Here is a 26,818-nt window from a genome sequence, read left to right on the forward strand (position 1 = left end):
AGCAAAGCAAATGCAGAGTCCGGCTTCGGCTATTCTGTCTATTTCTGGCATGGCTTTTTAATAAACCATGGGAGGAACATACTGCAAACTTGTAGAACGTTGAATTTTGCCTACAGTACACACCTGCTGCTGACCGCCACAGTACTTATTTTTTCAGGGATCAGTGTAGCTGTAGGCATGTGCTCATCTGCACGATGTTGCTGCTCAGAGGAAATGCAATTAAACATTTTGAAAACTTCACTTTGTAGTCGTACAGAGCTAAACCTTTGGCTCGCTGCAACACTGCAGTGTTGTTACAACAATGCGGCACAAAAGAAAGTAATAGGAGCAGAAACAGAAAAAGAAAGTGGCTCAGAGACACACTGAAAGAAACATGGAGGTTAAATGGGGCCTACTCATTAGCTACAAAGATCTGAGCTCCTGCTACTTCAGGGCGCTGACGCAGTTATTGCACACTGGGCTGAAACATACGAACATGTGCCGTAAGGGGAAACTGACTTAATAAAGGTTTTTGTTATAGCAGCAAGATCTAATGTTTCATCAATGGTTCTCGGCACATTTTTCCACTGCTTCTATTGATGCTTTTTACATCTTTACTTCCATCAGAAAGCAGGAAAACTTAGTTTTTTAAGAAGAATCATGAAACAAGCCATTACCTGTATGTCAAGTATTTATGGTAAATAAACACAACGATAGAGCAAGACCAATATATCGGCCCATATACTGTTATTCAGAACAATCATTAGGATTCAATCCCAATTATGGACGTTGTAAAGGATAATAAACAATAAGGGTTGCATATTCTAGTCTGCTTGTTGCTCCAATGGCATGGCACAATGAAACCTGAGTCTGACCTCTGGAAAATTATTTTGATCTGCTGGTTTGATTTAGGTGTCCTAGCAGCACCATGCCCTGGTCAAATATCCATATCTGAAAATCAAGCTCTTTGCACTTGTTTTTATACTTTGTTGTGCTTGTTTCCTTTTTAATACCTGCATTTAACCTTGCAAACAATTGCCAACCTATTAGTAGATGGATGTTGATTCTACAGTTTTCACACACAATGCATGGTGACCCGTAAGCCCTCTTTAGGACAAATAAACAGTTTTCTACCCTTAAATATCAGCCATTTACCTCTCGATGCACAGTCAACTCACTCAAAGTTCACTTTAGCCTCAAACTTGGCATAATTTCCCCTTTGAGAATACCAGCTGAAAATAAAGTTCAGAAACAACTGAAAACTAAAAGTCACTCAGTGAATTACCTAACTGAAAAGAGCTTGAGTAATTTTCGAGGGTTATGTTCCAATTTAATACCTCAAACCACCTTGAACATACATTCCATCTCACACTGGCTGTTTCTTATCTTATTTTCTGTGTAAGTGGCTGCTACGCGACACAAAATTTCCCCTTGGGGATTAATAAAGTATATATTCATTCATTCATTAATTTAAACAGTTTCTCATGGTGTTTTGGTCCATTGCAATATCGTACCTGCTCATGTGGGGGAGAACGAAACTCTTTGGTCTTCTTGGCGGTGATGGCGGCGGACATGTTGAACGCCAGCATCAGCTCATTGTAGCGGAACTTCTGGTTGAACTGCAGCTTGGACACGAAGCTGTCGGAGAAGCAGACAATGGCCTCGATGCGTTGCTTCAGCTCACAGTCACAGAAGTAGTGCAGCAGCTCACACATCTGAAAAGGAGATATCAGTTCAGCAAGAATGGCAATCTAGAGTAGATTTAGAGGTCACAGTTTATCTTTCTCTCCGTCTCTATTGTTCAATGTGGTTTTTGAATTAGATCATTTTCATATAAACTGATTTTGAGACATTTTCTGTAAACAGAGATAAAACTCACATATTATTACCCTTTCCAAGAGATTATCTGCCTTGATCTTTATAATGCAAAGATTGTAGCTGTCTCCAGCGTTTTGTACTTTTTGTCATTGAGAGGAAAATTAGTATTCATCCACTGCCTTCATTTCACTCATGCAGTCACTTCTCAGTGAGATAAATCATAAAAACTTTAAATTGCTGACAAATGAGGAATTAGTGTACCAAATCGGAAGAAGGGAGTTAAGATGGAGACTTTTTTCTAAATCTAATTTAAACCTCAGAATATTAACAGATGGACTTAATTGTATGCAACTATTTCCAATCTCACATTTAATCACTGAAATGTTTGTGCATGTTTGTGCGTTCATTTTCATCACCTGGCGTTTGACAGACTCGGGCAGTGACTTCTCCAGCAGACTTTTAACTTGCGGTTTACTCTCTTTTGTCTCCTCCTCTCCCGCCTCCACAGCCTTCTCCTCATTCTTGCTCACATCTTCCTTCTCCCCTGTCACGGCCACCTCGTCACCCTTGGCTTCCTCTCCCTCCTTGGCCTCCCCGAACACGTTGGGGTCAATCAGGAGGAGAATCATTCTCACCTCCTCACTGGTCAAAACTCCCATGGTTAGCAGCGTTCCAATCAGCTTCAGGATGGGGACAAACTGGTACTCCACGCTGCCGCCGACCGGGTCTCGTATGTGTGTGCCTCCGCCCTGCACAGCCTCAGAGAGCATGCTGATGGCTTTCTCCTTCAGGCTGCCCAGAGGGATCTGTGGGCTGTAAAGGTACTGGTGGCGCTTTGTGTTAATAATGCCGACGGCGGAGAAGTTGACCCGAGGTTTGAGGGAGGTGCTCAGGTCCACGCCAGGCAGCGAGTGGCGCTTGGACTCATCAGGGAACAGCTTGATGGAGCGAGTCTCGTCCGTCACAGGGATGATGAACTCGTTATTCATCATTAGGCGAGCCTCCTTCGCCGTCTCAAGATGGATGCTGGCAATAAGAAGAAGAATCTGTTCAATCATCGTCTGGAGGTATTGGTCATTACACTTATCAGGAAATAACCATTTAGTACTCTAGGCTTATACATATATTTCCCTTTGTGGTATAATTGTGCAATTGGCAAGATGTTATAGCTCCACAACACAAAATGACCTCAATATATCTGTGGGAGGTGACAGTGTTGTTGATTTATACCAGTGAGTCAGCAATTATCTGACTAGCTGCTGAGATGCTGAGTTCTAAAATGCATTGTGGATTATAATCACAGCTGAAAGCAACACTCCCCACCTCCATGGATGTTAACCCCCTCCACTTGAAACTGCATTTTCAGTGTTAATGGAGGTAAGCACTGCATCTTAAGTAGCAGCTGAACATTGATTTCATCCAATTATGTCTTTAGTGTATTGACATTATGTGAACAGAGAATCAATTATATTGGAATACACAGAGGCATTATTAAGATATATTCTGACATATCTTTGTGGTATTGTGTGTGTCTCCATCATTTTAACAGTTAATGCTACTGGAGATGATGTTTTAATAAGTTCCAATTATTTTCATTCTTCTTCTTTTTTTCTGTGCAGGAAAATAAAGGTTGCAGCATTGTAGACCTTTTTTGTATCACTGCTAACAGCATTATATTTCCCACTACAATTTCTACTTATCCACTCAAATGCAGACAAAAAAGCTAATTTCCCAAACTGCAGGAAGGTAAAGAAGAATTCAAATCTGACTACGTTAAATCTAAAACAAATGCAAATATACCACACCTGATAAGTACATTGTAGAAGCCCTCTCTCAGCAAGCCGGAGAGGTACTGGTTGTCGATGGTGTTGAGGAGCTGTGATTGGTCCAAGTGACTGCAGAGGGCATGTGCAACGCGGGTGTTTCCCAGGGCGCAGAGGGCGCAGTACAGCTTCAGAGTGTGGTAGTGGAACTTTCTCAGGTCTTCATGTTCAGATAACTCCAGGATGTCCAAACACCTACAAGAGAGCAGGAAACGAACGGGGTGATGGAGAGACATTTACAGTGCAGCAGTATTACCAGGTGGCAAACTAGACGTTCATTGTTTTTACCGATTTACGATTTGACAACATATGCTTGAGATGACATACCACCTGCACACTATGTGAACTGTCCCTTCTAATGTTTCTTGATGCATGAGGTCACTGAGGTCACTATCAGATAAAGGTTTGATGTTTGAAACACTTTCTTAATCTGACGGGTTACTTAATTAGACAAAAACTATTTATCCAAAAATAGTTGACAAAACAATCTTTATGAAAGCCTCTCATCTTTTTCATTAATGATCAAGTATGTTATCCATATCGCCCACCCCTAAGATGAATAATACAAATACTGACATAGTGCTTCTTACTAAACACATCAAACAGACAAAGAATACATTTGCAACTCAAAGCGTGAGAATTTATGGGATGTCAATGTGGTCTCAATACGAACAACACTAATTGTGTTAGACAAATATTGTTAATCATTTACAAAGTTGTTACACAGTGTGATTGGCATGGTATTCAAAGAATCATGGCTCTCTGTACGTAAACACAACATAACAATGTGGGACTGAACCAGTCATAGACAGCAGGTGTAGATGTGTGCAGATCAAGCTGTCAGTCTACATCACATCCTTGCTGCACACCTGTTCTCTTCAGGTATATGTACGGCCAGCATCTCAAGCGGTTCCAGACACTGGACCACCCAGCCATGCCTCTCGCTGACCCGAGCAGTTTCCACGCTGAGGAAGGTGTTTGGCATGCGGCTCCACAGCACAGCCACGATAGTCTGCACATCCAGACGTGGCGGGCACTGCGGCACCGGGTTCCTGTGCTCACTCTTAAATATTGCAGACGAGAGCGGCATCGCATCCTGGGAGCAGAGGGAGAAGAAAAACAACACCGTTTTTAACTAATTGATGGACTATATGCTTATGGTTTTAATATTAGAATTTCTCGAACAAATATGTTGATTCTAAAACACTTCTCAGGCATTCAAAAATGTAATGCTAAGTGTACAACGACACTAGTAAATTAGGAAGACAAAAGGGTTTCAATCTTTCTACCTGTTCTGGCAATAGCCCATCCACGACAACACGCCACATTGTGACCAATTGCAAATTGTTAGATTTGAAAAGAGACAAACCTTGATCTTGACAAATTCAAACTGGAAGAGGTTTGCACTGGTAGGGCGTACAAACACAGCTGGGAATAGCTTAGTATTTGGCTCCACCTGAAAATAAACAGAGCTCAGTCATTATAGACATTATAGATTTACTCATTTAGATTTACAGGATTTAATAATGCACCAAAAAGGAAACAAAAGTCAGATTTGTCCTGAACCAAACCCTGAGAGGAATATAAGTTCTTATTTCCGTTAAATGGCAGATCGGATGCTCAGCTGTCTGCTACTTCTAGGCTCAGAAGGCTTTTAATCAGTCTAAACTCATGGATTAGCTGGCATTTTAAATCCTAGTTCAATGCGTATCAGTTGGTGTACTGATGAGATGTGAGACAAATGAAGAATACAAAGAAAGAGGCAAAACAACTAAATCCATCACAAGACGAGAAGCTTTTCATCAAGTTTAGATCACGGACGGGAAAGAAAAGAGAAAAACGAGTGGCAATAACAGACGCAGTACCATTTCATGGTCTAGTCAGGTATTCGATATGAGTCGTAAAAACTTGAGATCGGAGAGGCGAGACGAGGATTAGCGAGCAGATGTCTTCCTTTGTTAAGTATCTGGTGTTGAAAGCAGATGAGAATTCAACAGTGTAAATTCCTAACTGCCTTGCTGCAGGTGTAATTTACTGTGATGCAAATTAGTTTACTTCACAGCTCCTGACGGGAAGATAGAAGGGATGATATTTTAGTATGTGGGGGCCATCATCCCCAGACTTTGTTACAACAAAAAATTCTTAATCTCTGAACGTAATGGTTTCAATAATAATCCTTTTCTCCAGACGGATTGGACAATAAAAACTTGATGCAAACTAATAGGAAAACAGAGGAGAAATACTGTATATTTACCACCGAAGAGAGAAATAATGATGTGCCTGTACTGAAGTGCATGAGGCAGACTGTCCTTGTGCGTTAGTCCTCTGCACCCAACTACTGTGCCGTTAACCTTATTTACCTGATACGTTGTGGACAACTCCTTGCCATCGGCAGTGAAAGAGACGAGGCCAGTGGCCAGGTCGATCAGACAGCCGATCTCCAGGTCAGAGTTGGAGCGGCTGGAGGAAGACGGGTCGACTGCATCCGCTCCACACACCAAGTAGCAGTTGCTCCTCTGGACACTGTGGCAACAGCAGACAATGAGCTTGGTATGCAGAAATCCATGTCAACATGAACAACCACAGGACAACAAAGGATTATAGAAAAACAACTAATTTGTGAGCAATATATATTCATGATGTGTATGAGTCTTGCCTCATTCATAATCATTCTGTTACGAAGAGAAGCTCTCTTCCCCATTTACTCCCCTGAATATTGGATGGAACCGGGAAGATAAAAGACAAGTCAATATGTATTTGGTTCTTTTGCTGAAGATGCAGCTGGGTAATTTACAAGTGTACGCTTGCCATACCAGTTAAAATGTGTCAGCAATTTTAAAATATATATAGGATTGACTGATGATTATATAGGTATTGTGTTGTTTGTGTTGAAAAAAATCTTAAAATCTTTGTTTTCTCCCTTGCCAGTTAAGAGACAACAATATTTTAACTAACTTGTGAACCTGCATGTGTTGTTTCAAACGTTGCCATTGGCAAAGCTTGCTCATGTAAATTCATTTTCTGTATGGACAGAGCTTGTGAAATATTATAAGTTATTCTCCAAAATACTTTAGACTTTCCTTGGAATAGCGTTTCGGTTTTTCGTATAGCCAGAATTGATTATCTACTTTCCCTCGATGGGTGTTTCAGCCTCACAGAGCGCTACCCGACAATGATGGAGGACGTCTACTTTGAACTTGTCTTTAAGCATACCAACATAATGAGGAAAGTGTTCCAAATGAATGGAAAATGGATTATAAAAAAACACAAACCTATCAAAAGGACATTCATTTCTGAAAACCCATTTCACACAATGTCCTGAGGGGCTCTGTGCAGAGCAGGAGTCACACTGTGGCCCTCAAACAACTTTGTATGAACAATAATTATTGACCTTCCCTAAATTACTGCAAGGTGACACATTTTTCATATTCTCAACCGAGCAAATCTGCTGACTCTACGTCTACATTACACCTCTCTCTGTTTCACTATATCCTATAAACTCCAGATCAAGGAGGCAGGGAGCTTGCCTCTCATGGACTCGGCCCCTCTCGTCTCCCAGGGTGACGGTGACTGTTCGGGTCTTGTTGAGGCTGAAGTTCTTGCTATAGTAATGATAGTCCGGTGTGACCCAGCCAACCCACACTGACGCAGGGTCTTGTCCAGCAAACACTCTCACTGAGTGGTAGTACTGTCATAAGAAACAGAACAATAGGTTACGCATGGCGAACAGAGAGATGAAAACAATCAGATTTGTTTCTTTGAATATATGAGTTGACTCACAGTTGTGATGCTTCCATAGTCAACACTTCCATCTTCTTTTGGAGGATGGCTGGAGAGACAAAAATACAGGTTTTGAGAACAACAAGTTATTTTTCTTTTTTTGTATTGCACCTGCACTTTAGGCCAAAGGGCAACTAAAAGGACTTGGCTCTTGCAGTCTGCATGTCAAAGCTTCTTTGGGCTGAACCCCAAATTGCTTCTGCAATTTGCAAGGAGGTGGCAACTTGCTTGGCAGCATCTGCCGTCAGTGCATGAATGGGTGTGTAAATGGGTGAAGACATGTGTAGACATGTAGTTTTAAAGCTCTTTGAGTGGTCGGATGTCTAGAAAAGCGCTGTAAAAGTCCATTTACAATAGACAATCAAAGTGATCCATCTGACATTGCTACGAGAACAGTCTTCAAAATGATATATTTCTTTGAATCTCAACAATACTCTCCACTGCTGCTTCAGTGCCGTGGTGATGCCTGACCTGAGTTTGAGAGATTCGTCCAGTATCTTGTCTGCAGAGTAGAACTCCACAGGCATGCTCATTCTGCAGTAGGTCATGTCACTGTTGCTGTTCTGCGTGCCAAACGTCTTGTGGGTGACCTTGAGGCAGGGAGGGCTGTCCACCGTGCCGTCAATCCTCGTCACCTGAGGAGTTAAGAGTCAGAAGATGAACATCTGAAGAAGGACATTGATACGCAACATCAATATGTCCATCAACTCCGGCAGCACTATTTATTGTAGCGATGTTTGTATGCATAGAGCAAGTTAGAAACTGGACAAACACTTAATCACTGGTTATCAAAGCTGTTCACATCTAAAGGACAATCCCAACAGCAACAATAATAATCACGAAAATGCTTTTTCACCTCGATATGCATGTGGTCTTGGGGTATGTTGACAAAGGTGGGAAGGCGCTTGCTGAACCACATGGTGATGTCTCTGTTCATGTTGACACCGAAGGGCTCAAACCCTTCCTGGAGACCGCACATGGTGTAGTACTTAAAAGTACTGGCGTCCTTGCCCAGGTTCATATGTCCAACCTGAGACATGGCCATACTGCACACAGGGATGAAACCTGGTGGACAGTTAAGGAACATCAGCGGGTTTGTCGGTTCCAATATTAGTTTATTCCAAAGTATGAAATATCATCCAGTTTATTCCAAAGTATGAAATATCATCCGTGTTGCAATGTGAGAGGTTCCTTCCCTGATCAAAGTTGGAAAACCTTCCTTTGCACATTTATTAAAAACTAACTCAGATGTTTCAGTACCACAAACAATCTGTGATCTGTGCCATCAAGAGCTAGACTTAATTAGTCCAGTGAATTTATAACTCTGGGGGGAAAAAAATATCTCTAGACATGCATAAAAGAAAATATTTAAAAATAATAATTATGAAAACACAACTTTAGTAAAACGTGCACCTTTACCTATCATACTGTCCTGTATGTGAAATGTCTATACCGCAGATTCCATCATACCATCAACTATGAAAATGACTTTGAATCATTTAACGTTAGTCCAATGTGACTCGCTCTGTCTTGTCCTGAAGGATGGTTCATTTCCAGAGTAATGGGCCAAAGTCTCAATGGACTTCATTAGGTTGCAACATCATTAACATTTTGTAGCAGTTTTTTGTGTTGTTTTGCCTCATACCAAACAAACCCAGTCCTACCTCTAGAGATACAGTGGATGAAACACACATAGAATAAATGAATGAATTATCTCTAAAGTTCACTGGATTATGGAGCCCTCACCGTCCTCCGTCTCAAAGTCAGCAAAGCAAAGCTCGGAGCCCTTGCTGGTGATCAGGAGCTCTCCGTTCAGGGTGAAAATCATGGATTTGTCCTCCATGTTGATCATGCAACCGACCACGTCGCCCTTTTTCCAAGGTTGTCCAAAGTAGCGGCTGCCTGCGTGCATACGTCGACCCTTAAAAAAGACAAAGCTTGTATCACATGATCACTAATCACTCATAAAACGGATATGAATGATTGTCCATATTGGACAACCCTCTCCACCCTCTCCACCACCGACTGCAGGGACAGTGGAGCACTTTCTCCAAAAGATTCATCCAGCTCCGCTGTCACGAGGACAGATACAGGAAAACATTTCTGCCCACGGCAATAAGACTTTACAATAAGTCACCTCTTGCCAGATCCTCTGTAGATTAATTAATCACTGTACACGTTTATGTTTATTTACACTTCACACTTCATATACACTACAAATACATACTTTGCATTTTTGCACTTCTCTATTGTTTGTTTATTTACACTTCACACACTTCATATACACTACACATGTATACTTTGCATTTTTGCACTTCCCTATTGTTAAAATTTAATTTCCTAAATGAATACTCTCTGCGCTGTTCATATCTTTCATCCCTGTTTTATCTTGTGTCTGAAAACTGCTACTCCGACAACAAATTCCCCTTTGGGGATTATTAAAGTATAAATCCATCCATTCATGATCAAAGTGACCTTGATGTACAAGCTGCCAAAATATTGTGAAATCAATCAACTGTAAAATCTTGCCAACTATAAAAAACAAAGGAAGCACAAAATTGAAAAAGTATGTTTTTATACCAAATAATACCTTTTCTCTACCAACATTGTGTCATATATCTCTTTTCATACTAACTCATCATTAGTATAGCACTGTTCATAAAATCCTAACAGAGCTGGTTTACCTTGTATCCGTCGAAGACGAAGGCCTGGTCATCTATTCCTAGTTCCACATCGGGCCTGCAGCCTGGTCTGGCCCAGCCAACCCTCATATCACCTCCACTCAGTGCCTCAAACTCAAAGTACCACTTTCCCGTCTTCACTGCATACGTCTGCTCCACACGGAAGAAGCGGATGGTGTCGATGCTCTGATCGTCAAAAATATGGAGGGCTGGGTGAGGGGAGAGACGGGAGAAAGTGATGCTTTGACTTTATTTATTTTTTATTATTTTCAAAATACCATTTATACCATAACGCAGATTTTGTTTTGTTGCTATTAATTTAAAAACAGGATTTTAAAGAGTTTTGTATGTCAGCAATATGGCCTCACCCTCCTGGTCTGGGGGGTCAATGTCATATCCGTATCCAACCATGGTCCTGATGGCCTCTCTCAGACTGTCTCGGTTAGATTTCTTAGTGCGCTCGTCAAGAAAAGCATATGGCACCAAGCGAGGATTACGCCTGGTCTTCAAATCCTGACACAAAAATTAAAAACATTTAAGTAGGAGAAAGACGATCATAAAATACAAATAATACTGTTTCAGCAAAATTCTAATATCTGATTTATTATCAACCACTCTAATTTAAAGACCAGACCAGCATTCTGCCAGTTCCTTTCTAAATGTAGAGTCATGACTGTTACCTGCTGGATGCCATAGGTCCATCCTTGTTTAATTCGGTCTTTGGCCCACACGTTGTGTGCATTCTCAGCTAGTTTATCAACTAGAACCTCCTGACCTGCAGTCAGTTTCACGTCAGAGAGATCAAGTGGCGAAGGCTTATAACCATTAGACATCACGTAGCTGCAGAAGAAACAACATTACAAAGGAAACAATCACCTTCCCATTTCCCTGAACACTAACACTCAAATTGGGAAAACATCAAACTAATTAAATGTTGTTTTCATCTTTAGAGGCAAGACCAATGTGAACAATGAGGTATTACAATGTGAAGGCAAGCAAATAGCTTATCAGAATAATGTTTTAAATCAATAAAAATATATATATTTACTTGTGAGCAACGCTGCTGTAATCCTGTAATTTCCCCATTGCGGGCCTAATAAAGGATTATCTTATTTTATCATATAACCAATACAAAGTAAATAACACAAATTCTGCAGTGATTTCATGTGATATTTGACAGCGTATTTTCCATGTGCTTCAGATATTCGCCCCTTACAGATTGAGTCTATAATGTCTTACAAAATGTACAACTGTTATAAATGTCAGTAAATCATATTACTACAGGGATAAACCATGGCATCTAAATGACTTCAACGGGATGAGCAAAATACATCATATTTGTTTCCAGGATGTCATGTGAAAAAAAAACCTGCTAACTTACTCTTTGGGAAGTTTGATTTTCTTCAGATCATCCGCAGCGTTAACAAAGACCTGGGCAACATGGCATCCAAGAGCCAACAGCGTCCTGAGGATAAAAGAGACATAAAGAAAGGATGATGAAGACCATAACAAATATCAATACTCAAACCCCATTAAACTTTGTTATATGTTTCAACCATACACCATCAGAATCCATTGAGAGACTGCTACGTTTTACCACAGCTCATTAGCCATTGATACGTTTTAGATGAGCAATAGTTGCACTGCAAATAGTAGCCGGATGTGGCTGTGTGGATACATGGTAGTGTTTTTACAGTGAGGTGACTCAGTCAGTAGCTGGATCAAATAAGCTTTGGACCCAAGAATTCTTAAAAATCAATACTGGAATTCACTCAGGAGATGCAAGTCAGTAGAGGCACTGTTTTAATCTGAGCCTTAATCTGCTTCTTCGCAGCATTTCGCAAAGAGCAGAGGCAATGCCATGAATAGATAATTGGATTATTTAGCCAACTGCTCGGCCTTACTTAAGCGTTTCACTAGACATCTGCACGTTGTAGTTCCTTTCAGTTTCAGGCAGCTTTCCAAAATCCACAAGGCAAGGATGCTGCCTCTTGTTGTCGTCCCGCACCTGAGGAGAATGCAGTCGGGTGTCATTACTGTTTGATTCATTTCACAGCAACAAATGAGGATTATTTTTTTCTATTCTTCTTGGTCATGTCTATCCATAACTGCAAAAAGATTGTTGATAGATGCATTTTTGTTTGTTTTGCACTTGGATTAATTCAAACCTCAGGTGTTTTTGAATGAAGCAGATATAATACTTAATCAACTCAGACTAGAGAGAGTCACAGCGGCGAGAGATAGATATACTTTATTCATCCCCAGGGGGACATTTGTTTGTGGCAGCAGCAAGCAGTAAACATGAAAATATGAAATATGGGAAATACTCAATGTATACAATACAATACAATTGTATAGCAGAAAATAAATATGAATTAAAGAACAATTTAAGAATAAAGAAAATGCATGTATATACTGTGAATTATAAGTATATACAGTGAAAGAAGCTGCTAGGGTTATTGATGATTCAATTGAGGGAGGGTCTGGCCAGAGGTGATTTACTCCGCTGTCAGTGATCCACTCGAGTAAAACTCTCAACAAGATGCTACCAGTGACTCTTTCTCTGATAATATTTTGTCATTCAAAGTTTTAAACAGAAATGAGGTGAAAAAAAATGTCTACGCAATACACAGTAAGGTCAAGCACTCCAATATAAAACAATGAAGCCGTATAAACTTTATTATCATTGTTTGCCAAATAGCTGCTGCTTGTTCAAAGAGGCTTTGGTTTTGAAGTCAATCAATGTAACTTTCAGCTGACTGAGCAGAAAAATGTAATACCAAGCAGGTGGACCTAATATGGTGTCCTTAATAACAATAAGAAATGAGGTATGCCTCTGAATGGAGCTTTCTCCCAATCTTAACTCATGAGGATGTCGTGCGTTGGAAGGTCAGACTGTCATTACATTTGCGGGAAATGATTCTGCGATAACCACCACAGTCCAAAAGAGTGTGTGCGTTCAGACTTCTTATGAACCATTTAGCAATGAGCAGGGAGAGTAATGGACACATGGGCAAAAATTGTAGAGGCCAGAAGCATTAAAAAGTCTTTGAATGTTATAACGGTTGACTGCTGTTACCCACTTAAACTAAACTTCCAACTGAAAAATGATCTAATATTAATTATTATCTGTCACCAATACTGGCTACTTTTGGTCTTGTTTAGTGTTATAACTTTAGTGTTATTGCAGCTTTCAATTTGGAGGAGGTTTTTCATAGTTCTTATAGTTTTTATTGAGAGAATAATTTTAAGCTGTGCTTGCTACAAGAGGACGCCATCCTCTGTAAACTGTGCTAATTGTTCTTACAGCAGGAAACATGCCTTACTTGCACATGTGGGGACATAAAACCTTTGATAGAAAGCGGGTATTTTTGATTTAAAAAATGGTAACGATAAAAACACTGAAAATTAAGATTTTATTTTGTCAATTTTCAAAATGAGTAATTTTGCTTTGAATCCTTAGTAAAGAATTTGATTCTTTCTCCTCTGTTTTTCTGGAGCAGTTTACAAACAGGCCCATATCAGTAAATTGAAGCAGCAGCCAGACCCAAACTGGTGCCATGTACTTCAAAAAGGACAGCAACTTCAGAGGAAACTAGCCATTAGCCTGCATTTTGCTGGAAAAGGCTCAGGTTTGCCACCTATTCACACATATATCCTGTGGGTTTTTGTGCACTGAATGTGATGATGGATAGCAGCTTTACCTTGCCATAGGTCCAGCCCAGTTCAATCTTGTTCATCCCCCACAGCTCGTGGATGTTTTCTGCCAGTTTGTCCCGGACGTTGTCCAGGTGAGGAGGAAGAACAATCTGCAGAGAGAGAAGGAACAGATGGTACAGTTGGATGATAAAAAAAGGCGCCAATGAGCCAACAAATGAAGATTGTTGTCATTTGTTTCCTCCTGACTATGCAACTGTGAGCATCCTGTGGATTGTAGGAACATTCACATTATTTTGGATTTGTTATACACTGGTATCAAGTCGGCATTTATTTGTGCTTCAACCACTGAATTGAACAGGTGTGTAACACAAACTGAATTAATCTCATATGGAAGATCCCTGAAACATCTAGAAGGCTTACAAAATATATACGATTTGTTTTCATAATATACATGCATCTTTAATTTACTGATGCAAAAGTGTTTCCTTGATGGTGCTATGCTCACCTGGCTGGTGTCAACTGGAGTGGGGATGAAGGAAGCCTGAGAGAGGAACTTGGTGGTTCCCAGCAGGTCACGAACCCCGTCATGGTCCCTCTTGTAATCCTTCACAGGCTCCACATGCATCTTCTCTTTGGGCAACAGCGCCTCATAGCTCGGAGAGTAACCAGCGGGTGGCAGGAACTTGAAATCTCCGTGGCGTCCACCCAACAGGAAACGGGCCCTGAGATGAGAAGTTCGATAACATTGCAGGATATGATGTAATAATATTCTGACTCTTAACTTAACCGTGGGTATTTTAAATGTTTCTTTACTATTTTTTTCAATTAATTTTGAATGACCTAATACAAGGGCTGCAGTCTATCCAATTCTTTGTTAATATTTTTGCCACAAGTTAATTTTGTATTTAGTAACATATCAATATAATTCAAGTTTTGAGAAGATTATGGCTTTCAAGGGTATTTTATTTATTTGTTTATCCCTGACAGGAGGCCAATTTAGTAATCTTGTATATAATAAGCAGTCACAGGCTGACAAGCTGTAATTGCAAGTATAAAAACAGCACCAGAAAGGGAAAAAAGTCATTCTATAGGGATTGCTTCGTGATCTCATTTCCCATTTATAAATGCGGAGACTTACTTGACACCTGCAGAGAAGCTGATGACCGGGAAGAAAAATCCTTCGGTGTTGAAGTCCTCGAACATGCCCTGGACAGGCTGCCCGTTGATCCTGAAGGACATGCTGGGAGCACCCAAATCCAGACAGCAGCTGACCACATCGTCTGAGTTCAGCAGGTGCTGGTTAATGGAGGCCACGGCCCTCGGGATTCGGCCTAGACAACATTGAGCAGAGAGAGAGAGGGAGGATAGAGGGCTGTTACACCGGCAATGTCATTGCGAATGTAGGCCAGAATGATGGCCGAGGGGGAGAGAGGGGAGCAGAGCGGTGGAGGGACGAGTGCTTTAGAAGGGATGACACAAAATGGATGAGGGGAGGGGATGGATCTTTTAGTAGATTTGGAAAGGAAAAGAGGTGAAAAAGGTGTGACACTTTTAGGGTGAGAGCAGAGAATAGGGGGGCATTCAAGGACTCAAAGCCCGAAAGCAACAAGGCAACATTTGGCTAAATGAATGCAAACACTAATGTTGTTTTCTTGTAGGCAGAGAACATGTCTGCATATCTTTAACTGGCCTTCACTTTTTATTTAAAGTCCTCAGGGAAGGTCTAAGTTAGAGGTTTTCATGGTGGAATGTTATATTGCTGTCAATGCTGTGGAAAATGAAGAGTAGCAACCTGGAGAGTGGACAGCGGGCTTCTGAATTATTCACAGTAAGTTATTTCAAGGCAAGGTCCTTCCAAATCCACAAGACCTTACTTTTGCATTGCACCCCATGATTTGCAATTATTTCACCGTAATGTTGCAAATAATCAAAGAAAATCTAATGTAACTGAACAGGAGAAAACTTAAAATAAATGGCTTCAGTTTAATACGTTTGAGGCCCTTAAAAGGGTTATGTAAAATATTGAATGTTTCTCTGTCACATTACATTTTATGAAAAAACATCTTAAGTTGAAGTTAATGCAGAACAGTTGGATTTCTATGAGCCCAAATATGTTACCCATCTCTAACACATTATAAAACTAGGCAGTGGTGCTGGCTTTAAATAAGATGCCTACCCGACCAGAGATGAAGCCCATCAAAGCTGTACGAGTACAGGTCATCCCCGACACCATTGCCGCCCCATCCTTCTCCTCCACCGGGGTACGGAGCGTAGCCTTTCGTGTTGGCCCAGCCTACTCTCAGGTGTGTCGGCTGGCCAGTTAAAAAGTGATCCACCTGGTCGATCACCAGCTCAAAATACCACTTCTTATACTGAGCTGAACCTTCAGCCACGCCCAGGAAGATGTTCGGCCTCATGCTGGAGGTGATAAGAGAGGAAGAAACGTCTATGATGCAAAGCGTCAGAATGTAAAATCACTGAATCATCCTGTTGAACCCCAAAAGCCACACGTTCTGATTCAGCACCACGTAGTGGCCCAAGATCAACCATCCAGAGGTTTTTCTTTACCTCTGAACATCATTAACTAGTCGAGTCTGAAGCAGCAGGTCCCTCTTGGGAAGCAGGTTGTCACAGATCAGATTCTGGTTGGCTCTCACTGCCACCCCGTTACAAACACAGAGGGAACACAAGACATCCAGAATCTGAGAGAGAGGAAAAAAGGAGATAACGTTTCTGTCGGCTCTCTTTTGTTTTATAAATGTGTTGCACAAATGTAAAAGAAAGTGCATTCACACACCATGAGATCAAAAAATCCACACCTCAACTGTCAGTAAAATGATGAGTTGTTTGGTCAGATTCTCTGAAAGCTGCTATGCTTGTAAAGCACATTGTATACAGGGCCTACACAACTATGGACTTCCACCTGCCACCTGACAGATGCTGTTTACGATGATACCCATTCATGCTACATGTCCTGCTTCACTTTACCCTGTAAATTGTGAGTGTGCCATTTGAACACTGCATGTATAACACATGGTAGGAATGTCATTAACACAACAATGTTGTTAGATGACAGTACTTGTAGCAAATATTTAATCGTCCTGAAGTGACTGAAGTTTTACAAACGGATATGTAAATACTTTTACAGGCTCAAACGCCTTCGTACCCAGTTTAGTTTAGTTTTGTTGTTGTACAACAAGCTGAAGTTGACCTCTTCCTTCACCAAAATACATCAGATAGTTAACGTTGTTATTTTTGTGGTCGAAAGTGGTCTTAAGTATTGGACCGGAGTGAAATATCTCAGTGATGTGAAATATCTCAGTGATGCAGTAGCATCACATTTGTCAACAAATAACCAGACATGCATGTGTTTGGACTGTAAGAGGAAGCCTGAGTACCCAAAGAAAACCCATGCTGACACGAGGAGAACATGTTAGAGTAACTTACATTATCATGTTAGCATCCGGTGAGATAAAATGCATGGTAACTATAGGCACATAAACATGCTAATATTAGCATCCAGTTCAAAGCACAGCTGAGACTAATGGAAGCTGAGCCAAGTGTATGTCATTTAAAATAACCACAAGAGGAAACACAGCTGTGTCTCCACAGTTTCTATCCATTCAACAATTATGTTTGTTATGAGCTTGACAGCTTTAGTGACTGGATATATTTTTTGTTTTGTTCGTATTGACAGAATGACACTACTTGAGCAGTTAAACATGGTGAAATACGGGTTCAAACCAGGAGGTTGAAATCAATCGTTGAAACCATTCAGTCTAAAACACCCTTAGCTGATATTTCGGCTGCTGCGTACATATTTCTGCCCACCTTGTGGTTGCGTCCATGCTTGTAGAGCAGCGAGATGATGGATTTAATGTGACTTCTCTGAATGATGTTCAGAGCCTCTGGGCTTTCTAACAAAATACAGTGGAGGACTTCCAGGATCCCTGAGAGGTAAAAACATTATCATTATCAGAACAAATGTAAATTAAATCAGACCTGATGCCGTGTTCACACCAAACGCGGCGCAAATTCAATTCAATGCAAAGTCAACGCACAGACGCGTTAGGTTGCGAAACTCCGCCGGAAAAAAACGCGTGGCGCAAAGTTGCGTCAGCCAATCAGCATTGAGAATCAGCGTTGAGAAGCTCCGCCCGTCACCACCGCCGTCCTGCCGTTGCTGAACTGCAGCTGAAGTAGCGCTGGTAGCGGCCGTCATTCAGACGCTGTTGTGGGACTACGGCTAATATTATGAACCCAGACACGATGGAGTTTGATGTTCCGACGTATGTGGAATTTACACAACAAGGATAAAGCAGAACTAGTGGTTATTTCCATGGTGGATGGCAGAAACGGTAACGGTGTTTTTACGGAGAGAAGCCAGACGCAGTTCCTGGAGGAGTCGGTGAAATTCACCGAGCTGTGTGCGGCTACGGATGGTGTTATGAACCCAAACACGAGGGCGTTTGACGTTTCAACGTTTTTGGGACTTCCACAACAAGTATAAAGCAGAACTAGTGGTTATTTATGCCATGGTTGATAGAGGAAATGAAAGCTCTTTTCACGGAGACAAGCAACGGAGAAAAGCCACGTCCCCTTTGACGTGATGCAAATATTCGCGCCGCCTTTGGAGTGAACGCAGCGTTAGCATCAGTGTAGCAACTTATCTTGATACTCATTGCTCTCCTATAAAGGTTTGGTGTTTCCCATAATACCTGATGAAGATTCCAGTCGCTCCAGTTTGCTGACCAACCAGTCCAAGTTCCGGGAAAACTGGGTGCAGTTGTCCCTGTTCCCACGAATCAGTGCAGCTGAACAAGAGAGGAACAATAATATAAGTGAGTGGCACATCAGTCGATGTTCCAGACTGTATGACTTTAAATGAAAAATAGTCCAACCTTTTTTCTGTGATCACAAGTCATTGTCTGATATCCTCGGTCCTGAGGTTGATTTAAGAAGTCTCCTTATTACTTTACTTTCTCATTTTTCACCATTAGGATTCAGGGCCATTAGACTGATAATGCCCGTGAAACAATTTACCGGCACTTTGTGCCCAAGGAATGCTGATGGGTGTCTAATCTCTTTTAATTCTGTCTTCTCAGGAAAGCTAGCGTTCAATATGACCACATGGATAGAGAAAAGGATGTTCATTGTGAATGTGAAATTAAAAGTCAGAGACTGGCTACACGGACTACAGACATCCACTAATGGTGACATTAGCATAAGCTAAGTGATGTAGAAGGCTACCACTAAATGCCTCCAATTAAGTTGGACAGTTGAGCGTTTAGCATTAATAATACTGGCATCATATCAATAAAGATAAACAACTGTGAAAGGGTTTGTGCATTGAACCCATCGAGATCAAAATCTTCATCAGAAAAAGCTTTTGCACATGGAATAATAACTTGCGGTTTGAAGAGCCTCCTCTAGTTTGCGCGTCTCTTTCACAGTGATATGAAACATGTTAACGAAGCACATATCTTTCATTCTGAATACATACATACACAATGGGTCTATAGTTCCTATAAATCCTCATCATGCACATGGAGATATCATAAAGCGGTAAGCACTTTAAGTACAAGATACTATATTTACAAGGTACACTGCTCAAACTGCTGACTAATCATTTTGCATAAAAGGGGGTAAGGTTTTGTATGTACTTTTATTGGTCGACCTGAAGCTGACAGCCTAACCAGGTAAGATACTGATGAGATTGTTTTCTCAACTGCTGATTCCAGGGTCAAGAATGAAATCTGAAACTCAACTCTTATTATGCTTTATAATTCATGATGTAGGTTATCTTCAATAGAATATAGGTATGTGCTATTTAAATGTAACCAGGCACATGTTACTAGTTCAAAGCACTTGTAAATAGGTAAATCTGCCCCATAAGTAACAAAACTAATGAGTTATCATTAAACAGGTAAGTTGAACACCTTGACAGTCAACTTACACTGATAATTAGGTGCATTCCTTTGAAAAATACAGAGTTAATATGGAAAGAAGAGGAGGTCATGACAAACTATTTATTATGCAAACCCTGCTCCACCAGACTGCTTTTGCATTTTTGGGGCTGACCCCTCTGTGGGCAAAGCTGGAGTGTACTCAGAAGTGTAGTTGCCAGTTTTGAGTGCATGTGTTTAATGTGTGCATGTGGGAGTGCATGCTGGGGAGGTGATGAATATGAGGGCAGTCAAGGTGAGCCGAGGGGAAGCTGTTGACGGGAGAGCTCCAATGACAGCAAAACAAACAACCCAAGAAAAAGTTGTCCAGAATAAAACTTTTCAGGGTCACAGCTTTAGCATTCATGACTCAAAACAGGCCCCAAGAGGACGAGCTAATGCAAGTAGCTGGGATGACTGGCATTGTGCTAATGATGCTATCATTTCTTCAAATATGCAGCTCAACACGTCATAAAGTGTCCATACTGATCTCAGAGAATGATGACCAGGACCGATTGAAAGAAGTATACAAAAGGCATTCAGGCGTTTCTTTCTCCCCTCGTTACAAATGAATGTCTAATAAAAGGTGTCACCAGCTGTGATCTCCAGAAGAGACATGGAAGAGAACAAGAGTAAGGAGGTGGGACTTAATGGAGAGGGAAGGAAGGATGTGAGAGGAGAAGAACACAGGCAAGATAAGACGTGTGAAGTGTACAGGAGAGGATGTGGAATTCGGTGAAGACACTGTGGGAAGATTAATACTGCATTTCTGCCCTGGGTCAAGAGCTGACAGAAGATGTGGATATTTCATGTGATTCATCACTCGGGCCCGCTTACCTAAGAGTTCATAGAGGAGGTTGAGAATGTCCTTCCATGCTGCGCCTGCCTCCTCCCCTGCCATCTCTCCGAAGTGGGCAGCGTTGTTGTAGAGGTTCATCCGGTCGATGCATTTGGATAGCAGGGTCAGCATGCCCTAGGAAGAGACAGGATTATTGTGATGAATAATCTATGATTCACCTCATTACACAGACATCATATTGCTCTTTGTAACAAGATGTAAAATACTTTTCTTAAACTGCCCTCAATGGGGTGAACTGAAAATCATTTTTGAAGTCACGTGACACATTCATTTGACTGCAATTGAATAGAAATTGGAAACAAACGCAAATAGCACATCCCAATGAAAGCAATATAGAAAACCAACATTTTAAGGAATAAGAGTTATACAAGTTTATTTTAATTACTTATTCACTGTCTGATCTTCATTACACAAGGGAAACATTTCATGCACATAAAGGAAGCCACAAATACACAAAGCAGACACTGGAATGTGGATTATGTTTTGGGGGTGCGACCATTGACCGCAGCAGGTTCAGTTGAGGACTATTGTTGCATTTCCCATTTCCCCACTCATTTCCTCCTTTCTGTCAAAATCTCTAACAAAGGCATACAAAATATGAATTATGTGAGTCCAATATAAACTGTCATCTTGATATATCTTGAATTTATGCTGCTCCAGCAGGTTCAAGAAGTTATTTTGCTTTACCAAGGAGTTCCATTATCTACACAATCAGCCTTTTGTTATTGCTTCTATATTCAAAGTGTATGTCTCCACATTATTCCGCACTCACCTCATCTTTGAAGAGGTCTTGTCGTTTGATGAGTGAACGTAGAAGACACTGTTTCTCCTCGTGCTCCAGCTCTGAATCGGGCTGTTTAAAGAACTCGATCAGGTCGTTCAACGTCTGCAGCACCTCTTCAACATACCCGGCCACCGCCATGGACTCCTTCTCCGCAATGCTGTCCAAAGCCCTGGGGGAAAGACAGGGACGATCAAGATGGAGAATCAAGCTGGAAAAATGAACCCAGCAACAATTAACATTGTGCCATGTTGTGTGACAGAGAAGCCAGATGAAAGAGTTTGTGAATAACCCTGTGTCATTACTTAATAAAGTTGGTGAAGAGGACTCTTGTGTTACGGATGATGCGAGCAGCCCGAGACTCTTCATGCTGACAGCGCTGCAGGATAAGCCCATCGTCCATGTGGCCCTCAGAATGCAGGCAGGCCTGGACAAGGACAAACAGACACATAAATATGCATTTTATCATTACCACACGATCAACACCATGACATTTAAAAGGCAATGAAACATCCAGGCATCAGTAAATCATCCAATTAGACTTTTGAAAGCTGATCTGTATAATATTGATATTGTGTCACAGATAGATTGATGTTTTAACAGATTTTAGAGTTATATAGTTAGAAAAGGGTTATTTATATATGTACGGTATAAAGGGAGACTCCTGCAGCTCGTGGGTTTATTTACACCACTACAGCTCAGTGAAACCTGACTCACTGTAATCAAACAGCATAATCAAGAAGAGGGACGAGGTGGGTGGTCTAAGTGTAGACTGACCATCACCTCCAACATATCAGGGTATTAGTATGCTGCCAAGGCTGCAGGGACTGCCTGGCGCCAGTATGAAGCGGCGTTTGATGCCTCTGGAGATGTGCCCAGCGATGAGCCGCGTTCGTGTTCTGCCCTAATCCCCCCCGTCTCACCCAAAACTAACTGTCGCCTTCCGAATGGCCCGTTATCACGTTTAAATGGGATGCTACATGATGTGTGCAGGATGGATGAGTGTCAGGGGAGAGGGGTTGTGTCAATAGTATCCAGGGTAGACAATGATTTCACGTAGAGTGGAAAATAAATGCTTGCCTGCCTAGGTGTTTAAATACAACCCACTGGTTTGATCAGGTGTGATTTGCTACTGTGCACATGGGCTTCGAGGTGTCTGAGACGAGCTATGGCAGGCATTCAGGATCTCACTGAAACACATAGGTAGAGAGATGCCAGATACCGTATACATAGTTATGTATAGCACTATGCACCAGTGCAATGATAGGTTCAAATTTATGCAACAGGCACTGTCACCTATGAAGTGTGATTAGCCTAAAATATATTCCTAAATGGCTAATAGGTCACAAGGACCGCAATTAAATGTGAATTATGGGAATAAAAAAAACAAGGCTGGAATAAAACCAGTATATTTAAAATATGGATATACTACACATCATGATATAGCACATTTATGCACAAATCACAATAAAATGGTGGACATGTTTGGGATTATTTTGTCAAACGTAAACTCTAAATCTTCAACTTTAATTATCTGGAATTATAGCCCAACCCTTGTTGTGTATTCATATTCCATGTACAATGTGTAACAAAGGAAGCTTTTCATATAGTAAACATTGAGTAACAGCTGTGAAAAAGGAAACTTTATGTATGTATGTATGTATGTATGTGGTTCTTAGGTAAGAAAAAAACGACTTTGACAGGAATCTGCTTTCATCCTAATGGCTACTTGACTACTGACTAATTGCGTATAAAGGTTAAATGTTGAGAGAAAAAAATGATGTGAATGGTAATAATTCAGAAAATTCTAGGCTCCGAAAAGTTAAATTAAAATGCATTTTCAATACATGAGTGCAAATATGATTTGAGAGATGTTTGCAAGTTTACTGTACAAAAAACTAAAAAATGGGATTAAAAGAAGATGTATTTATTTTGAGTTCAATATGGAACAACGCCAACATGAATTTAAGAATGGTTTCATTTTTTAGGGTTACAAGTGTGAATGAAATGTATATATATACGTATATATACGTATATAAATACGTATATATATATATATATATATATATATATATATATATATATATATATATATATACACGTATATATACGTATATATATGTATATTATAGTTATATATATATTATAATTGTTTCTTTAATTATCTGATTTAATTGATTTAGGATAGGATATATAAGCATTATGCTTCTACCTATACCTTTTAAGTCTTTCTTTTTTTGTATATTAGATTGGGGCTTTACTTTTTGTACTGTATGTAATGATTGACTGAATAAAACACATACATACATACAACCTCTGGACTAATCAGTAAAACGTAAGGTCAGGAAGAAAGGTTGTTATCCTAGTTACCCTTCTTTTCAGGGGCCCGAGGCGAGATGATTTGGCATCAGGCGCCAGATAGGACAGCCACAGTCCAGTCGCCACATGCATGACGAAGCAGACAGAGTCTCCGTACTTGATCTCTGGCACTCCCATGCCGTCGATGTCCCTCTTTGGACCCGAGTCACCCTTTTCCTGTACACATTAAGAGGCACATACTCGCATTACCAAATAAACACACAGAGAAAAGCAGCACGCGCACACACAACACACAGGCATGGAAATACGACAAAGGAAGATATATTGTGATTAGATGGGAATCGGAAAGGCAGGTTGAGTAAAGTGCATTCATTGGCCTGCCAGGAGGTTGCTGCTGGCCTCATTAGCTCTGTTACGTTTCTGGCTCAGCAGCTGATTGCAGTCGACAGCAAGTAGCGGGGAACATATTAATGCCAGTGTTCAACATCGCAATGCATTGACCTTTTCAGATACATGAACCAACTGGCACCGGGTTGCGTGTATCATGGGTGGATAGAGAAGAGGTTATAAAATACATCAAAATTAAGAGTTTTCTTTATGTATTTCTATTTTTCAAAAGTAGCATGAATCCCCAGAAATCTGAAAACGCCTGAAGAAATAGTGATTACTGAGGGCAATTACACTCTGTCCGAAGTGGGCGGCATACTGAACCTATTGTAGATAAAAGGATATCTGCAGGGACACAATGGTACTCTGTGAAGGTGACTCATTTACCACAAGATGAAAATGTAGGATGCAACAAAAAAACATAAAACCACTAGTGTATCCTATTAGGACCCGGCTCTAATTTTGGAAGAAGATATGGTAGAGAAAAGAAAGGAAAATAACTTTCCTAAGCATTCTTAGCTTTAAAACACAATTAGGAATCAGAAGTCACTGGACCACAACGAAGTGAGATAATCGTATTCCTGAATCAACTTCTACATCTAACCTGCACAATTTACATGTAAACACCTCACTGAACCACATCGCTAAAATACACTTTTTCAATTTGAACTTGCTATTTTGGGCAGTGAGACATTATTTTTGGAATACACACTATTTAAAACAGACAAACTATTAGAACGGAGGACTCCTCGGAATCAGAAAGAGTTAAAAACACAGCGTGGGATAATAAAAGGGTGAGTGATTGAGGGAAATAAAGAAAGACAAATAAAAGAATACTGAGTAGGTATTCTGAAATCCCACAATGCATAAGAGTTACTCTTAATACTCTCGTGTTGAGTTTAAATGTATCTCGACTCCTCCCTAAATGAAAATGGCTCCATCCCAACCAGCTGCTGTTGGGTCAGTGGACAACATGAATGTTTGCTTCAACATTACCAGTGCCATCTACCGCAGCTGTGAAAAGGTCAATTTGTTGTGGCAAGACATGAGCTCATTAACAGCTCACACACCCGTCTTGGGAGTCGATAATGAAGCAGTCAGAAGAAGATATTTTGAGTAGTCTTTTAATGAGGTAAGTTGACTAAGAACATTTATTTACATCAACACCCAAGGCAGCTTTTAGATGGTATAGCTGCCATGATCAGAGCTAGTTGTAAAAATAGAAAGAAATATTCATGTTTCTTCGGGATAATGAGCACTGACCTTGGAAGGCCTGAAGCAGAAGGAAGTGGCCTTGGTGTCAGAGTTCAACCGGTCCTCCAGGACCAGTCCGCGGTCCTCCGTCAGGGCCAGGTAATGGCCCGTAGCGAGGTGACGCAGTCGGAAGGCCTGACCCCAGCGAATGTGGCTACCGCTCCAGCTTAACACAGAGTACTGGAGTCACAAACTTTGGATATGACTTTACCTTTATTTTGCAAATGACAGGTGACAAGTAGAGTTACAATAATATGAGACTTTCCTGGAGCATAGTGGCAATAAGCATAGTAATGTTGTTGTATTTCTTCAGACAAAGCATTGTCGAGTTAAATTTTCTCTGACTGAGAATACTTTTCTGGTACTGATTCACATGTGTCTGTAGCACAAGTGCCAAAAGATGGCATAAAAGCTTTGTTCAAGTGTTGTTTACTTATTCCTTGGTCAGACAGTTCCTTATCTGGATCACAGTTTTGATAGTTTAAGATTCAATTAGATAAATTATCCTGTGGCTGCTGACAACATTCAATACTTAAAAATGTAAAACCAAAAAATCTAAAAAGCATTCTGGTATCTGTACCAAACCTTAGACATAATTTATTTTCAAAAACGTAACACCAAGCCCAATTCTGGATTCCAATTAGTTTAATTACTGATTATAAATAAGACATTAAAGTGATTCATCCACGTTCGTTAGTTAAACTTCAAAAATCATAAAGCCGGACTTCTTGAATAATGAATAAAGATGCCACTGATATATATTCATTGACATGTTGAAAGGAATTCCTTATTTTCTATGACATAGACAGTGCTATTTCACCCTTCATTGAAGATTAAATCAACCAATGAGAATATTTTTGAAATGTTTTAAAAAACAATCTGCAAGTAGAATGAGAATGTCAACTGAGAAATAGATAAAATGTAACTTCTTTACTCTCAGTGGCGCTGAACCTTCTCGATATGGCTGATGTAGTGTGGAAAATACTGTTCAAAATGTATCCCTGAGCCAAAAAGGAGAACAAGTGCCTTAATAGCTGCACCTGCACCATTTCAAAGTGTACAGACTCTGACACCCAATGACTCCCAATGAGAGCTGGCAGACGACGTGACTGGAGGGAAAATGTGTGGGTGGCGAGTTAAAGAAAGAAGAGGGGGGAAGAGATTCTCTGAAGGACTTTGCCAACTAATTGGTAGTGACAGTTCAAAGTAGCAGGTGAAGTATATTTATAACTTACAGTCGAGTGGCTGTGACATTTGTACATAAAGCACCAATTCTTCATGAAGAGATGTCATCAAAGAAGACAACACCTCTATACGTTTCTGAGGGAGATCCATTCCAGGGTTTTCTGTTACTTTCCTGAGGTAATTCTTTTCACTGTGTGTGAGTATTTGGGTGTGATCTCACCTGATCCTGAGAGGCTCCAGTCTCCAAAGTGAGCGGGCCTTTGACGCTCCCTTGCCCGCTTCATAGTTGACTATCCTGAGAGCACAAAGACACACGTGGGGGCTTCTATCATATACAAGTCTTTCAA

At 40.7% G+C, this 26,818-nt stretch overlaps 1 protein-coding gene across 1 annotated transcript in view; it reads right to left on the minus strand.

Moving 5' to 3' along the window:
- The window catches only part of ryr3 (ryanodine receptor 3), a gene marked incomplete at its 5' end in the record, with an annotated part of 107,068 nt that overhangs the window by 47,325 nt on the left and 32,925 nt on the right, over positions 1-26,818 (minus strand). Inside the window, 28 exon segments of the mRNA XM_079215247.1 lie at positions 1,494-1,694; positions 2,214-2,823; positions 3,603-3,815; positions 4,490-4,716; positions 4,990-5,076; positions 5,981-6,143; positions 7,148-7,308; positions 7,835-8,035; positions 8,257-8,465; positions 9,147-9,321; positions 10,085-10,290; positions 10,450-10,594; positions 10,762-10,921; positions 11,463-11,546; positions 11,986-12,089; positions 13,786-13,890; positions 14,247-14,463; positions 14,880-15,072; positions 15,918-16,159; positions 16,310-16,443; positions 17,573-17,691; positions 18,460-18,555; positions 20,524-20,659; positions 21,318-21,498; positions 21,632-21,753; positions 23,697-23,861; positions 25,296-25,452; positions 26,692-26,766. Of these exon segments, the coding sequence (XP_079071373.1) occupies positions 1,494-1,694; positions 2,214-2,823; positions 3,603-3,815; positions 4,490-4,716; positions 4,990-5,076; positions 5,981-6,143; positions 7,148-7,308; positions 7,835-8,035; positions 8,257-8,465; positions 9,147-9,321; positions 10,085-10,290; positions 10,450-10,594; positions 10,762-10,921; positions 11,463-11,546; positions 11,986-12,089; positions 13,786-13,890; positions 14,247-14,463; positions 14,880-15,072; positions 15,918-16,159; positions 16,310-16,443; positions 17,573-17,691; positions 18,460-18,555; positions 20,524-20,659; positions 21,318-21,498; positions 21,632-21,753; positions 23,697-23,861; positions 25,296-25,452; positions 26,692-26,766 (4,888 nt within the window).

This window comes from Taurulus bubalis, assembly GCF_910589615.1.
Source record: "Taurulus bubalis genome assembly, chromosome: 3".
In the NCBI taxonomy this organism is placed as follows: Eukaryota; Metazoa; Chordata; class Actinopteri; order Perciformes; family Cottidae; genus Taurulus; species Taurulus bubalis.